The sequence below is a fragment of the Morus notabilis genome, unplaced genomic scaffold (genome assembly GCF_000414095.1).
Source record: "Morus notabilis unplaced genomic scaffold, ASM41409v2 Scaffold29, whole genome shotgun sequence".
NCBI classification, from domain to species: domain Eukaryota; kingdom Viridiplantae; phylum Streptophyta; class Magnoliopsida; order Rosales; family Moraceae; genus Morus; species Morus notabilis.
The window spans coordinates 60,198-76,002 of NW_010363504.1; the positions used below are offsets into that span (position 1 = coordinate 60,198).

The window sequence follows — 15,805 nt, forward strand, 5'->3', positions numbered from 1 at the left end:
TAATTTCATGTTACGAAGTTTGTTCTTGACAAAATTTTGTTACAAATGAGATTTTTAACACGAAATTAAAAACATGGGATGGTTGTGCATTACTCGAAACCCAATAAAACGTGATATTTTGACAAAATACAAGGAGGTTCCAATACTGAATTGAACCGGTTTAGGGGCGATGAGAATTGGGATACAGGGTTAATCAAAGTTCGATTTTGTTAGTACTCCAAAGCTACCCGGCAGGGCATGAATCTCGCATGAAAAATACTAGCACTCTTTCTGTTATTTGTCATTTTATATACATTGTCAAACTATTTCATATTAGTAGAGTCCACGTGTCAAACATTAGTGATACTAACATTATTTTTTGCAATCAAGAATGAAGTGATCACCTATGCTTCCTCAAGCCCAGAGAGATTTCATTGAAACGAAAAGAAGTGAACAAAAATGAGCAGCTTGTTTATCTGGGAATATTAAGCAATCCTTCCTGTGAACATAGATCTAGACATTGCCATTGTGATCAAACCCGCATAACATGAAGAAGTAAACTAGTAAATGTTTGCCTAATCCGTCAGCAAAAAATCCAAAAATCAAACTCAAAGAAACTCCAATCATGCGCATTGCTGAATTTAGATATCAACTCCGGTGCTATTCATATGATGGAAACATTCTCAACTTCCAAGTTTCAAAAGTTTATAACTTAGATGCTTCTAGAAATTCCAAAGTATTCTCCCCCGGGAGAATTCCCAGATAAAAATCCAAACTTCGGAAATTGTCATATACTATGAAATGCCAAAAATAAAGAACCAAAAACCCAAATGGCCATATTCATACAACTTAAGAAGCAAATAAACTGAATTGATTTTGCCAAAATTTTAGACTCATAATGCCATAGTTTCCTTGTTACAATTCCAAATTAAACTCAATCCGAATCAGAACCATGTTAGTAAATTCATGGCATACCAAAATTCTCTTCCAACTTTTGAATAACAATATCCAAATGTAGAACACCAGAACTTACCACTCAAAAAAAAAAAAAATCTTCATTTTCAACCTCTTTCCTTTAATCATTATTCTACATCAACAAAATAAGTATAAAACCAAGAGAAACTCAAAAATTGGTTTTTTTTTTTTTTTTTTTTTTTTTGTCTTGAGTTATTATTCCAATACCACAGTAGCACCCAATTCCTTGAGCTTCTCGATAATCGGACCGGCTTCTTCCTTGGTGACGCCTTTCTTCAGCACGACGGGGACTTTCTCCACCAAATCCTTGGCCTCCTTCAGCCCCAAATCGGTGAACGACCGAACCTCCTTAATGATCTTGATCTTCGCTGCCGCGTCGAACTTCTCCAGCTTTATGTCGAACGCCGTCTTCTCCGCCGCCTTCGCCTCGCCGGCGCCGGCCTCTCCAGATCCGCCCGACGCCGGGCCGGGCGCCGTGGAGACGGCCGGGCCGTAGCGGTCGAGGCCCATCTTGAGGCGGAAGAGGACGGCGTAGTCGTGCCTCTCGAGCTTGGTGAGGTCGAGGAGCTCGTCGGCGATTCGCTCGAGCTTCTGCGAGCGGCTCTCGGTGCCGGCGGCCGTGGCGGTGGATAGGGAGGCGCGTGAGAGTAGGTTGGTGGCGAAGAGCATGGGGAGAAACCTGGTGGTGGTGGGGATTTTGGTGGCTATGGAAGACATTGTTGGGGATTTAGGAGATTTGGATTTTGGGGTTTTTTCTCTGTTTCTTCAAATAGTTTGTTCTTCCTTTTTGGGGGTTTTCATTTGGTAATCTCTCTCTCTCTCTCTCTCACTCAGTGAAGAAGCAGCTTCTGAAAAAAATTGTTGTGTGTATCAGGGGTTTTAGTTAGGGGTGTAGACTGTAGATGAAGGGGCCGAGGGTAATTTCGACATTTCGTTATGACACTGGATGTGTCGTTTTCCAATAAACGACGCCAAATTCTGGATACCAACGGTATGTTGTTTTCTTTTTTGGATATTTGGTATTTACTATTTACGCCCTGGATTTTGAGCTTATATAAAAATGTGTTATGTTAAGTGAGTTCAAGATTGTACCCCAAATTTCTATAATCTTTAACCAATTGATGATTTCCATACCTAATTTTGTTCATTATTTTTTTTCAATATAGGGTCTAATTCGAGCAAAAAATACCTAACCCGCCCCAAATAGAGGAAGGTTAAAAAATTAGCTTATTTTGGACTAGACCTACCATGAAATGGATTTGATGTTTAAGAAATCAATTGCAAAGATCTTTTAGTTCAGGGACTAATTAGCTTAACATGAGAAGTTCACTTGGCAAAAAAGTCTTGGAAGTGTTTTTTTTTTTTTTTTTTTTTTTTTTTTTTTTTTTTTTTTTTTTTTTTTTAATGAAGGACTACGGCTGCTTCGTGTTTATTTGTCTTTGTGACCTATGGATGTTGAGCTTGTAATTTGATTGTACATGGATGAACATGTTATGGATATTTGTTTAGTACTTTGGTTTGCAATCTTACGCGATTTTGAATGTTTCTGCCATTCTATTTTGGACATAAATCTTCTTTCTTCTTTTTTGGCAAAGCTGCTGCCAAGATGGACCTGGAAACTGAACCAGCCGTCGGTTGCCTAGGCTGTTTCAATTGAATTCAAATCACATGTCTAATTTTAATCCAAAATAGTATTAACCAATCATATCATACCATATCATTTAAAAATTCAAAATGTTTTGATGATTTTGACATGACAAAATGTAATTCGAAACTGAAAAATTGACAAAAATGATCAGTTCGGTTTTGTGGGATTTTCTATTGAAGAAACCCAAAAACCGGTAACTAATTTTAACTTTATATTAGTTTTTACCCTTTTATTTTCGTTTCTAGGGATGCGAAAATAACAATAAAAATTAGCATCGATGTTGGCGTGTTGCTTGCTGTTGGTTTGCGAGACATGAAGCTTAATAAAGAAAATCCAAATGGCTTTATTTGGACTTTGTTTTCATTTTTCCCTTTCTATATGATCTTTAGATAAGATTTCATTGTTATGCATATATATACACGATTTAATTTACAATACTACTTTTTCCCTTGTCAATTTCTTCTCAACGTTCACCTTGAGAGGAAACTAGGCTTACATTTGGCCGAGTTGAAATGAGAACAACATCCCGTCCTTTTTCCTCCTTTCCTTCCAAGCTTCCAATACTTCATATGCTGAGGGCAAATTCGATTCTTCAAAATCATCGATGCCATCTACGAGTGTCTCGAGTTCCATCTCATCAACGTCCGCACAGTTTTCAATTAGACTAATTCTTGAGAGCTTACCGTGTAAAGGATCACTCAAGTCATCAGTGACTTCATCTTCCACAAAACCGAATTTTCTGGTAGGTAAGTTTGTCTCTTCATAATGGAAACGGTCGTTCAATGAGCCAGAGACCATCTCTGTACCGATAATATCGGTGCTTGAGCTAGCCTGAACAACAGAAGATACACTGAATGAAACATCACTACTATCAAGAAGAGGATCCTTGTCAGAGTCAGTGTCATCGTCAATTGATTCTTCAGAATGACGGGGCATAGTTGCTTCTCTGCTGCCAAAAGCAATGGAACTTGAGAAGTCTCTTGATGCCCCAGATTCAGATAGGTCAGATAGTCCGCGCAATGCTCTTGATAAGTTTACGACCGTGGCTTCTGATTTTACATTGCAGTTATCTAGAGAACGCAACAGTTTCTCTAAGTTATCCTGGCTAATTCTTTCTCTATTCTTTTCAAAGAAATCTTTCCACTGCTCTTCAGTGACTTGAAAGGGGGCTAAAGCCGCTGCATTAACCAGAGTAACAGCTCGGTCGTAATCGTGCCGGGCTGTAGCTTGGAGCACCATTTCAGTGAAGTACTGAGAATTAGGAATCTCTCCAGCTTCTAAGATTGCATCAAATGCATGCTCCAGCAAATGCCACTACATTGAAAACCAAATATATGCTGACTTGGCGTGCTAAGTTTTTTCAGTAAACGTCATTTCGATATGATGTGACACGGTGACATTGAGTTTTATTGCAATGCCACCTATTTCAATGTGGTAGGATAGGATACTAAAATTGTATTGAAGTGAACATATTTATTGAACAAATTGCATTAAATATAATTTTAGGGGCAAAGAATTACCTTCCCAGCTCTAGATGCTTCCGGAAGTAGAGAGGCGTGCTTATTCTGATCAAGTTGATATCCAGAGAGAACCATCTCTTTGTACACATACTCGAAGTATTCCCATTGCAGAGCGCTAGCAGATGCCTCAAGCATTGCATTGTATGTGTATTCATCTGGGATGAGGAAAGTATCACCACCATCGAAGGAAGAGCAAGAATCAGAATTCCTTTTCTTTATCTCTTCAAACAACTCTTTAGCCTTAGAAAACATATCATTACGACCATAAACTTTCAGCATGATATTCAAGGTCCCAATGTTGGGGGAACAATGAGTTTTCATGTGTTCAAAAATAGATATGCAATCACTGATATGTCCACCCTGCATAGAAGACATTATCATGCCAGTGAAGGCAACCTCCAAAGGTCTACTATTAGACAGCTTCTTCATCTTCTCAACCTGCGTTAATATTTGTAAGGCGAATTAACTTTCCAGGCCCTTGAAAAAAAAATCAAATACAAAAAATCTACAAAGTGCAAATAAAGATAAGAATTAAAAAATAAAAAGAGAAAAGAAATGAGAGATTCATTCTAGTAACAAGTGAACTGCAAAGTTCAGAAAAGATTAAATCATCTCCTGGAAATGGGTATTCTCATGCTTTTATAATAATCATAATTAGCTTGCCTCAATAATAGTTTATGCTCATGTATCCAATATTTAAGGTCATAAAAAGAAACTTCGTCAACATCCTCTCCGTAAATTAACAAACAAATTGAGCAGTTAATAAAAAGAAGTGTCCACACAAGTACAGGGAACACTCTCGAAACACAGTTCATCTTCCTAAATTATCTTCTTAACCGCATGAAATCTTTGCTAAGGATATTCTGCAACAGCTTCAAATGAGAAACATTCACAGACATCATACGTAGCTGAAAGTCACATCCTCAAAACGATATAGTAAAGCCCTGCCCCAACATTGCCAAAATATATTTACCTCTAACATTGCGTCCTCCCACCTTCTATTGCTGCAGAGGCAACAAGCTAACTCGTAGTACACACTGCTTGCACCAACCACTCCCCTTTGTTCCATATCCCGGACTACTTCAACAGCTTCATTCACCTTTCCTTCACCCCAGAAAGCTCTGACAAGAACTGGAGTCGTGCACAAAAAGGATGTACCATTCACCACATATTTCAATCAATTCCAGTAAATGCAGGTAATCCCTAAAACAAAAAATATACCTTTATAGGTAAGAGCTTTTGGCGTTTCCCCACTTTTTCTCATTTTTCTGAAGTACTCGTGGACAAGGTCATACTTTCCAGATTGTAGCATTACCTTTCAACAAACACAGCTAGTTTGAGACTAGAGTACAATTACAATTTGAGAATAAACACGTATTGCAATAGATACCTCCATAGCAAGTCCATAAGTAGCCCCATTAGGTTTTAAACCTTTTTCTCTTAACTGCTTGAAAATCCAAGACACCCCCTTCCACTGATGGGATGAAACACAAGCATTCAGTACCTAGTAAACAATTTAAAAGGAAAAAATCTTGTCATTATTAGGCAGATTAACCTGTGACAGGAAATTCTAGGCGGAAAATATACAGAAAGATTGTCTTACAGCATTATATACAACAATATCGGGTTCAAGAACAGGGTTCCAGTTCTTAATGTGCATGTTTTTAGTTCTTTTAGAAGGCTTCTGTCTCATGGACTCCATGATTTTCAGCAATTCTTTCACGCGACCAGCTTGACCAAGTGTAACAGCAATGCTACGATATGCAGCCATATCAGGATATATATAGCAATCTCCCTGAATGACTTAGTGTTAGAATCGATCAATATTGCATAATTATTCACAGTACGATCTGAAAACATGAATTTCCAAAAGTACTTGGTCATTACACGCATCGTGTTGAAAACATTAAGAGCTTCCTCCGGCCTCCTTGCTTTTCCAAGAATCGACAACAGTTTCGTGTAAACAAACCTACAAAATACATAAACTTTTCAGCAAAACTGATTAGTAGCAGAAGCTAAAACGATAATTCCTTTTCATTTCATGAACTATGTTCCCGATAGGGAGGGAACATAATCAGAAGAATCAAAACAATATATCAATAAGACTGCAAAATCAAAATATCACTTAGTGCTGCATGTAGCCCTATCCAGGGACCAGTACATGACTTTTAATCCAAATGAATTTACCAACCCATGAACAATCTTCATTCCCACCAATTTGCTTTAGTGACATGAAAAACCTTGCTTTTGCATAAAACATTTTCAGATAATTGAGTTTGGAAACGATGGCATTATGCCCAAGATATGAATGATAGATTGATAAGAACACAACAAAAAAGTTAGGGATACTAATGATTTTATACCCTGCATTTTGAGTTTATCATAAAAGCAACCGTATATTTTGGATATTCTGGAAAATATACCTCCAAATTTCAAATCCATATCAAATTTGTACCTTTTATAGGTTCACTGTTGATTTTGAATTCTGAATTGACGAATTTACCCTTTCAAACTTATAGATAAACTTGAAATGAAACGCTAGTTGACAACTATAACTCCGAATTTCAAATTTATATATTTTTTCAAAACATTACATCTGATTTTTTTTTTTTTTTCTCTTGGTATTGTTAAATTTGTCAAGGATCAAAATCAACTCATGGACACCATGATTTTCAGCAATTCTTTCACGTGACCAGCTTGACCAATTGTAACAGCAATGCTACGATATGCAGCCATATCAGGATATATATAGCAATCTCCCTGAATGACTTAGTGTTAGAATCGAGCAATATTGCATAATTATTCACAGTACGATCTGAAAACATGAATTTCCAAAAGTACTTGGTCATTACACGCATCGTGTTGAAAACATTAAGAGCTTCCTCCGGCCTCCTTGCTTTTCCAAGAATCGACAACAGTTTCGTGTAAACAAACCTACAAAATACATAAACTTTTCAGCAAAACTGATTAGTAGCAGAAGCTAAAACGATAATTCCTTTTCATTTCATGAACTATGTTCCCGATAGGGAGGGAACATAATCAGAAGAATCAAAACAATATATCAATAAGACTGCAAAATCAAAATATGACTTAGTGCTGCATCTAGCCCTATCCAGGGACAAGTACATGACTTTTAATCCAAATGAATTTACCAACCCATGAACAATCTTCATTCCCACCAATTTGCTTTAGTGACATGAAAAACCTTGCTTTTGCATAAAACATTTTCAGATAATTGAGTTTGGAAACGATGGCATTATGCCCAAGATATGAATGATAGATTGATAAGAACACAACAAAAAAGTTAGGGATACTAATGATTTTATACCCTGCATTTTGAGTTTATCATAAAAGCAACCGTATATTTTGGATATTCTGGAAAATATACCTCCAAATTTCAAATCCATATCAAATTTGTACCTTTTATAGGTTCACTGTTGATTTTGAATTCTGAATTGACGAATTTACCCTTTCAAACTTAGAGATAAACTTGAAATGAAACGCTAGTTGACAACTATAACTCCGAATTTCAAATTTATATCTTTTTTCAAAACATTACATCTGATTTTTTTTTTTCTCTTGGTAATGTTAAATTTGTCAAGGATCAAAATCAACTGTTAACCCAGAAAAGGTACAAAATTGTTATGAATTTGAAATTCAAAGGTACACTTAACAACATCCAAAATAGAAGTTTTTTTTTTTTTTTTCCTTTGATAAACTCAAAATGCATGGTATAAAATATAAAATGGACCTAAAAATTACCTGCTTTTATGTTGTCTCGTTTCCTTATTATCATCATACAACCACTCAACAACAGACACTGCTTGTTTCCAACATCCCTTGGCACCAAGCCCTTCAACAATCCTAAGCACCTGTCCCTCTGTGAACTCCAATCCTGATTGCTTCATTATCCTCCGAAGCTTCCAGTCCCTCCTTCCGAGCTTCGTTCCACAAAGCCTGAAAAAAGAAAGAAAGAAAGAAAGAAAAACCCTATCAACAAGAAAGCGAATCATCTAAAAAACAAGAAGAAAATTTTCCATCACAAACCTATCAACGAGAAATCGAATCACCTCGACCTCGCTCCGCCTCCGGTTCGACGGGTCCCACCGCGTCTTCTCACCGTCCAACCACTCCTCCTTGACCTCGACGTCGTCGTCCAAAGCCCACCGCAACTCGTCGCGCTTCCGCGACTCGAACATTTGCCCCAATTCCAAAAATTCCTCTCTCTTCAGCTTCTCTCCGCTGTACTCGGCGCTCAATTTCGCAACCTCGACGCTCTCGAGGCTCTCCCAGGGTCTGCCGACCATCATCGGTCTCGAATTCACCGCTCTGTTGAAGTCCTTGTACTCGCGCCTCAGGGTTTGGAAGTGCGATTGCTCGGCGAGTGCCTGTTTCTGAGACTCCGTCAGGGATTGGTTGTAGGCGAGGCGCTTCGCTTTGCGGTTGTGTTTTTGGAATTCTTTCTTGCGGAGGGTGTGGACAATCTTCGGGGTTGGGTCCACGCCCTTTTTGAGAAGGTTTCGTTTGATTCTCTCGGTGTCTGGTTCGAATTGGGGAGAAGGAATTTGAGGAGGTTTTGACAGAGCTTCCATGGCGGAAGTATGAGAGTGTGGGAGAGAGAGGTTGGGGGGTTTTTGTGAGGTTTAAGTTTAACTGCTCAACGGCTAAGGTTTTGAGTACTCCTTATCATTGGCCTGTTTTGTGGGGAGGACAGAATTAAATTTTAATACCGCACTTAGTGAACATTTTTAAAGACTGGATTAAATTGTAATGTCCTTTTTCGTTGCTGCTAGTTTTACGGTTATCGTCGTTTTTTACCTTGTCGTCGTTTTGAGTTACCATTTATTCTTTATTCTTTGTTTTTTTTTTGTTTTTTTGTTTTTTTGAAATATATACATTCTTAGGTTGTTCTTCCAAATAATGTCCTTTCGTATTTTCATTGGATTTAGTCGACGCTGTTTTTTATTGTTGTTTTCCGGTTATCGTCATTCTTAGGGTTGTTGTCGTTTTTTAGAAGATGTTGGCACCGCAGAGTTTTTCTTTTGTTTTTAGTCAGTAGAAAAAACAAGCAAAAACATGCACCGTTCATTTTGCGGATTCGAGTTTTTAATTCGAGCTGAAATGTGACATTTTCTGATAGCTTTTCACTGTAACAGAAAAAGTTAGATGTGACATTTTCTGAGAACTTTTTACTGTAAAAATCTAAAACTGAAAACTCGAATCGGTGAAATGAATGAGGCCTTAATAAATTTTTTGAACCACATTTTTAAAGGAATTTGATAGGCCAAAATGATTTAAAAATTTTTATTACATAAAAATATTAAAATGAAGTTCGTAATGTCTTATTGAAACTGTCATAAGTTTCAAGGTCTTTTAAGAACATTTTTTGGAAGTCTTATTTTGTAGTTTTAACAAAAAATTCTTATAGGAAGCAAAAAAGTAAACCAAGAAGTAACTTTTCGAAAGCTCTGCCAAACAACTCATTGTCCCTTGTTTACACCATGGATGTCGTTTTTCTGGTTAGCGTCGTTTTTGCAAAAGACACTATTTTGATGTTTGCCAGTAGATGAGGCCTTATTTTGTTGTTTACATGGTAAGTGTCGTTTTGAGGATATTGTCGTTTTCATGCTTTTATGGTCCTTTTCCCTCTCGAGGTCGTTTCTTGATTTCTCAGTTTCCCATGTCCTTCATCTCATACTGTCATTTGTTAGTTTAATTTACCCTCTTATATCATGTTCAGTATTATAAATCAAACAACATGACAACAAGAAAACTCCAGACTTCGTATATTCCAGTTATACAAGAACCTTTTTTTTTTTTTTTTTTTAAATTTTTTGATAAAGATAATAAAATTTGACCCCTGATCAACTCAATCGGTTTAGGTCTATGACCAGTGACCACAAACACTTCTATTTATCAGTTGCATACTTAGAGCATTACCATGCAAACTAAAATTGTTTTTATAGGACTGCGAAAATTTTCTGTAATTACTCCAAAGCTAGTAAGTCTACTGATATGAAAAGAATCACATGAACAATTCCAGCAGCATTGAACCACTAACACACATCAAGTGAAAAAAAATGTAACACTCCGTGTTTCCCACAATCTACATGAGTAAGAAAATGAGAGAATATGAATTTGGGGAGAGAGATTGAATTAGACATGAACTCGGTGACATATGGTACAGCTCAGAATGAAGAGAAGTGAAGAAACAATTAGCCATCAAGTTAGGCAAGTGGATCTCAATCACCAACAACCCATAAATGAATCTCTCATAAATTATGACACATATAAGACGGGAAGAACAGAAGAAGACAAGCCACCTCAGCTCTTTGATTTTGAATGCTTTACAAGCCAGTCGATGACCGAATCAATGTTGGTTGAGTTCTTGCAAGAGATCATGAAGCAGCATACTTCTCTGTCGTCGATAGATTTGAGTCCCCTGCAAGGCACAATAATTAAATTCTAGTCGACCACAACAATGAATACTGTCTCAAAATTGGATTTTAAGTTCGTTTGTAGATGGTACAAATTGGTTTTCTTATCATTGCAAAAATTCAGATAAGAATTCAATGAAAAGATTAATTTATAGAATGTCAGCAGCATACATGAGAATATTCCATTTTCTTTTCAAGATTTTTTAATTTCACTAAGGAATCAGAATGACCCATTTGTGGTTGGGACATTTAACGTTTCTAAAAGGGATTTAGACCAGAAGGAATCTTCCTAAAAAAAAATATAGAAGATGATGACCAGATGGAATCAAATATGCCAAAAAGTATAACTCAATTATTGGGTCCTCAATTCCTACCATTCAGTCAAGCTTAGAGAAATGATAATGATATATTAGAGTTTGGTTATGAAAGCTTTTTCATGGAAGCCAAAATATTGTCTTACATTTCATCAGTCAAAGCCTGTTTGGATAGAGCTCCTGGTTTGTCAATCTTGTTTCCCAAGACCAGCAACGGGATACCGGCCAATGATGGCTTGCTCAATAAGTCGTGAAGTTCACTTTTTGAGGTGCTCAAGTTATCGGGATCAGCAGCATCAACAACATAACTGCGTCCAACCAAGGGAAACAACTTGTAATGTCAGCACAAGATAAGCATAATATTTTGTTGAATAAATTATCTAAACACAGTAAAATTGCAATCAGAGGACCTCATCCAAAATATTTGATAAACAACTAAAACTTTATATTACACTTACCACATAAGACCTCCTAGACTTTACAGGATTTACATAATTTCCACTATCAATCAATTTTAAGATTAATTAGAGCAGAAGTGTAAAGGCAGAGCATATATTTGCAGAATTACCAAAGGCATCTGCCTTGCCATTGCACCTTTACTCATTCTCAACAATGTTAACAGACACCCTTTAGTTAGAGACCTAGTCATTGAGATTAGCAATCTTATTCGTATGACTCGTAACTAGTATTTTCTATCAGTATTTGCAGTTGATTGTCCAGAAAAACATTGTGTGATTACACAAAAATGAAGCTCTTTAACGCAGAAAAGGGCGTGTATTTGCAAAGCTAAAACATGGACTGATTATTCAAAAGAATCAGCAAAATTCTATCCCAGCAATCAATATATTATGTGGTTTTGCAAAGTCCATTGGGATAAGAAGTTGGATTCTTACACAATAGCAGAAACTGCACGACAATATCGCTCCCACATGCTGCGGAACCTTGGTTGACCTCCAAGATCCCACAACTTGATTGTAACATTCCCTTTTGTCACCTTCTTCATATTAAATCCCACCTGAAACATAATGCCGCCATATCAGAAAATAGTTTCACTATTCATTTATTCATAGAAGAAAATTGACAATGATAAATTCAAAAGGCTAACAGACTAAACAAGCATTAGATCACAGAATTAGGTCAAGCTCAAAGTAATTATGGCCCTTTTGAAAAGGGAAGCTTAACTCACCGTGGGGATCATGTCTTCACTGTACCCACCAGTCTAAGAACAAACAGAACAAAGTGCATTAGCACAAACTCGAAGCAGAAAAAATTAAATTCGATACTAAAAAATAGTTATTGATGTTGACTTACTGCCACGACGTTTACGAGTGAAGTCTTTCCAGCATTCTGAAGCCCTATCAAGGAGAGCTCCATTTCCTGCTTGAAAAAGAGGCTGAAATTGCATGCACAATAAAGTGAATTACAAGCATTGAAATAATCTGCCAATATAGGCTAAAGACCAAACTAAAGTAACAAAGAAGATGGCGCTCCCAGTAACTAAGCCATAGCTGTGAGAGGTTTTAGGGATAACCAAAACAAGAAAAAGTCAAACTTTAAGATGACGTTTGTTTTGCAGGTTTAAACTACAATTCAAACCGTTTTATTACAGTATTTTCTCTCTCAAAAAAATAATCAAAATTTAAGAAATCAACTTTATCTGAAGTAAGCTATTACAAAAAAGGATTAATCAATGTTTGATTTGTTATTCAACAAAAACCACTCTGTAGATGCCATGTTCCACAAGATAATAACCAACTCCAGAAGTTGTCCATTACATTACAGTATGAATCGCTAGATTTAAAAAAAAAAAGATGAAAAAGGAACTACGAAATTCGCCAAACGAGATATTCAATCCGTGAAATAATTTTTGAGCTGATACAGCTATCCATTCTACGCCATATGATTTCGATCATTAACCAAAAAAAAATTAAAACATACGAAAGTAATGAACAAGCCAATTTTCATTCAGCAAAAAAAAAAAAAAAAAAAAAAAAAAAAAAAAAGCCAATTTTCCAGAAAAATTTCAGGAATAAACCAATAGTATTTATACTGAGGAACAGATTATCTTTCACTATCGGAAAAATTAAAAAAATTAAAAAAAAAAAAGGTTTTTCAAACGATCAAAATGCTTTGTCGATCAATAGTACTATTCCTTTCACACCAAAAAAAGAAAAAAGCTGAAACCTAAACATCAAATTTGCATACGGCATTTATTCGAGCAATATATAATAGAAACCATTAGAGAGAAAAAGCTAACCTTCGGAGCCAATTGAGAAAAGCTTCCCACAAACCCATCGGCGATCAGAAGAGGAGAGAGAGAGAGAGGAGAGGAGAGAGAAAGAGAGAGAGATCTATCCGACACTTGCTTTTGTCTTTCCCTCGATCGTTTCGTTATTGATTACCGTATATTTCTACTGGTAAAATACACTTTTTCTTTCTAAATACGTCTTTTATACAGCGAAAGCCAAATAATCAACAGATTTCTTTTCGCTGGTCGAAATAAATACTCGTAACGACTTTTGATTTTCTGGTTTGGATTAGATCAGGACCGCCTGTGATTTGTGGTCCCGGGTTTATCAGTGGGACCCCTGGATCTCAACGGTTCTGATCTTGTAGCTTGGGAATAAACGCCGGCGGAATTTTGGGTGCTGATGAGTTAATTATCATGTCGATTCTCGATTGTCGCGAGTGGAAGACACGCACCAGTAGAAGTGGATGTAGTTGGGCATTGAGATCGCGTGGGTCTTCCGGATAGCTAGTTGGAGCGTGGAATTCAGACAGTAAGATTACAAGTGTCCCTTAATGTGTCGACTGAGGAGGATCTAAGGAGTATTTAACTCGAACAGCCAGCGGAGTACTCCTTTTGCGTGCGTTGGCTATCTTCCAATGAAAGCTCGCCACTTAGCACAATTTTTATTTCCATTGGGCTTTTCTCTTATTTTTCTTTTTTCAAGTTTTCTTAGGGGATTTTTTTTTTGTTCAAGTTTTGGTTTGGAACTAATATTTATTTATTTTTACTTGTTTTAGTTGAATTCAACTCAATTTATTTAATCCAGCAAAAAAGAAATCAATAATAAATAATTCGTTGCTCAGACTAAAAGCTAGTTGGAGACGATTGAGGATTTTTTTTTAAAAACGAAGATAATATGCCTGATTTTTTTTCTTTTTCTTTCGGTTGATATGAAAATAATTTGTATAACTCAATTTTTTTTTTTTAGAGATGTTTTGACTCAGTTTGAGTGTTTTTTATGTTGTTATGGAATTCGTTACACATTTCTTATCATTAAGCATTTCATTTGTATTTATTAGCGCAACAGATTGTTTTTCGAAATTGTATTTTCTTGTAGTTTAATGTAGTAAGTAGAATTGGTATTTGCATCGCCATAATCAGGAACTTTTCTTTTTTGGAAAAAAAAAAAAAAAAAAAAACCAATTTGAAGTTTATGTTTTGGAAAATAAACCTTTTCGTATTTGTTGTACTTTTTGAAATGTTATCCAGTAATTTTCAAGATGAAATTGCTTTGAGATGTCACGGGAAAGCTATAACTAAATAATTACTCAAAAAAAAAGTTATAACTAAAAAAACAAAAAAGCTTCTCAGAGACGATAATACTAATAAAAGCTTATGTCACTTTCACAAAGAAAAAAAGAATAAAAGCGTATGTCGTATAAGGTCGTGATTTGTTCTAGTCTTTCGAATTTGAAAAATACAACATTATCATAACCGACTTTGATTAAATTAACAATTGGATTAGGTTCTCTTATATGATTATGATATATATGAACCTAAAATAAATAAAAGCCTGCAGTTCTCGAAGATTTATAAGAGGGAAATAAATATATCAAAGACTAGTTGGTTTACACTACAAGCTAGCCATTCCGACCTTTCGGTGTCAAAACTATATTTGTTATATTTAACATAAAAAAAGTGTAAAAATAATAGTTTAGCATGTTTTTATTTTTATTTTTATTTGTATTCGAATGTATAATACTATTTTAAATACAACATATTTACTTTTGTCATGATAATAACTTTAGATGTAGAAATAAATTTTTAATTCTAAAATAATTTGAAAATGCTAACTAATGTCGTGATGATTAAATAAAAAAACCAATGTTATATGTGACATAAAAAGGACATATTTGTTATTTGATATATTATTTTATTTTAATTTAAATATTTAGTTTAAATGCTATATATATTTTTGTCATAATTATTATGCTTTGAGTGTTGTAGAAATAAAATTTTAAAATGTTGTAATTATTAAATGTAAAAATCAACACAGCAATGAATAACAAGTAAATGCTAAAATTTAGCATATATTTTAAGCATTAAATGAAAAGATCATTTATAGTAGACCTAAACCCGCTAACCCCTAGGACCCTCCCGGGACACCCCGGGGCACCCCCGTGGCACCCCCGGGACAACCCTGGGGCACCCCCTGGGAGACCCCCGAGAGAAGCCCGGGGCACCCCCGGGTTATTCCCTCTGGAAGACACCCGGGAGAAGCCTGGGGCGCCCCCGGGAGAAGCCCGGGGCACACCTGGGAAACCCCCGGGGCAGCACTGGGGCTCCCCAGGGAGACACCCGAGACACCCCTGGGGCACCACCCGTTGCACCCCCGGGGCACACCCGGGGCACCCCACGTGGCCCCCCCGGGGAACCCCCGGTGCACCCCCGGGAGATCCCCAGGCGACCCAGGGAGACCCCTGGAAGACCCCCAGGAGCCCAGGGCACCCTCGGGGCACTCCTGGGGACACCCCCGGGGCAACCCCGAGAGACCCCCAGGAGACTCCCGGGAGAACCCCGGGGAACCCCCGGGAGACTTCCGGGAGACCCCCGGGGCACCCTCGAGGCAACCTCCCCCGGGGCACCCCTTGGACACCCCCGGGGCACTCCCGCAGCACCCCTGGAGCACCCGCGGGCAACCC

At 37.0% G+C, this 15,805-nt stretch overlaps 3 protein-coding genes across 3 annotated transcripts; all 3 read right to left on the reverse strand.

The window, feature by feature from the left end:
* Positions 1-904: 904 nt before the first annotated feature.
* LOC21392716 (50S ribosomal protein L7/L12) lies at positions 905-1,795 on the reverse strand. The gene has a single exon (XM_010104452.2). It carries the CDS (start codon positions 1,669-1,671, stop codon positions 1,150-1,152), a length of 522 nt encoding a protein of 173 aa, XP_010102754.1. The 5' UTR covers positions 1,672-1,795; the 3' UTR covers positions 905-1,149.
* A 1,165-nt stretch (positions 1,796-2,960) lies between these two features.
* LOC21392717 (pentatricopeptide repeat-containing protein At5g67570, chloroplastic) lies at positions 2,961-8,764 on the reverse strand. Its single transcript, XM_024169695.1, has 9 exons — positions 8,170-8,764; positions 7,885-8,079; positions 6,975-7,056; positions 5,726-5,917; positions 5,513-5,626; positions 5,344-5,437; positions 5,096-5,253; positions 4,123-4,560; positions 2,961-3,916 (listed from the first exon to the last, which is right to left on the reverse strand). The coding sequence occupies exons 1-9, from the start codon at positions 8,712-8,714 to the stop codon at positions 3,095-3,097; spliced, it is 2,640 nt and encodes an 879-aa protein (XP_024025463.1). The 5' UTR covers positions 8,715-8,764; the 3' UTR covers positions 2,961-3,094.
* A 1,374-nt stretch (positions 8,765-10,138) lies between these two features.
* Positions 10,139-13,271, reverse strand: LOC21392718 (ADP-ribosylation factor-like protein 8a). The gene is made up of 6 exons (XM_010104454.2): positions 13,131-13,271; positions 12,185-12,266; positions 12,060-12,092; positions 11,767-11,888; positions 11,020-11,181; positions 10,139-10,564 (listed from the first exon to the last, which is right to left on the reverse strand). The coding sequence occupies exons 1-6, from the start codon at positions 13,166-13,168 to the stop codon at positions 10,447-10,449; spliced, it is 555 nt and encodes a 184-aa protein (XP_010102756.1). The 5' UTR covers positions 13,169-13,271; the 3' UTR covers positions 10,139-10,446.
* Between the last annotated feature and the right edge of the window lie 2,534 nt (positions 13,272-15,805).

What these genes read in the sequence shown, in the direction of transcription:
- LOC21392716 (XM_010104452.2), bottom strand. Translation starts at nt 1,671, where the DNA reads ATGTCTTCCATAGCCACCAAAATCCCCACCACCACCAGGTTTCTCCCC.
- LOC21392718 (XM_010104454.2), bottom strand. Translation starts at nt 13,168, where the DNA reads ATGGGTTTGTGGGAAGCTTTTCTCAATTGGCTCCGAAG. An exon ending in CACTCGTAAACGTCGTGGCA is followed by an intron (nt 12,093 to 12,184) that starts GTAAGTCAACAT and finishes GTTTGTTCTTAG; the next exon opens with ACTGGTGGGTACAGTGAAGA. An exon ending in GTGAAGACATGATCCCCACG is followed by an intron (nt 11,889 to 12,059) that starts GTGAGTTAAGCT and finishes ATTATGTTTCAG; the next exon opens with GTGGGATTTAATATGAAGAA.
- LOC21392717 (XM_024169695.1), bottom strand. Translation starts at nt 8,714, where the DNA reads ATGGAAGCTCTGTCAAAACCTCCTCAAATTCCTTCTCCCCAATTCGAA. An exon ending in ATTCGATTTCTCGTTGATAG is followed by an intron (nt 8,080 to 8,169) that starts GTTTGTGATGGA and finishes TTCTTTTTTCAG; the next exon opens with GCTTTGTGGAACGAAGCTCG. An exon ending in ATATTGTTGTATATAATGCT is followed by an intron (nt 5,627 to 5,725) that starts GTAAGACAATCT and finishes ATTGTTTACTAG; the next exon opens with GTACTGAATGCTTGTGTTTC.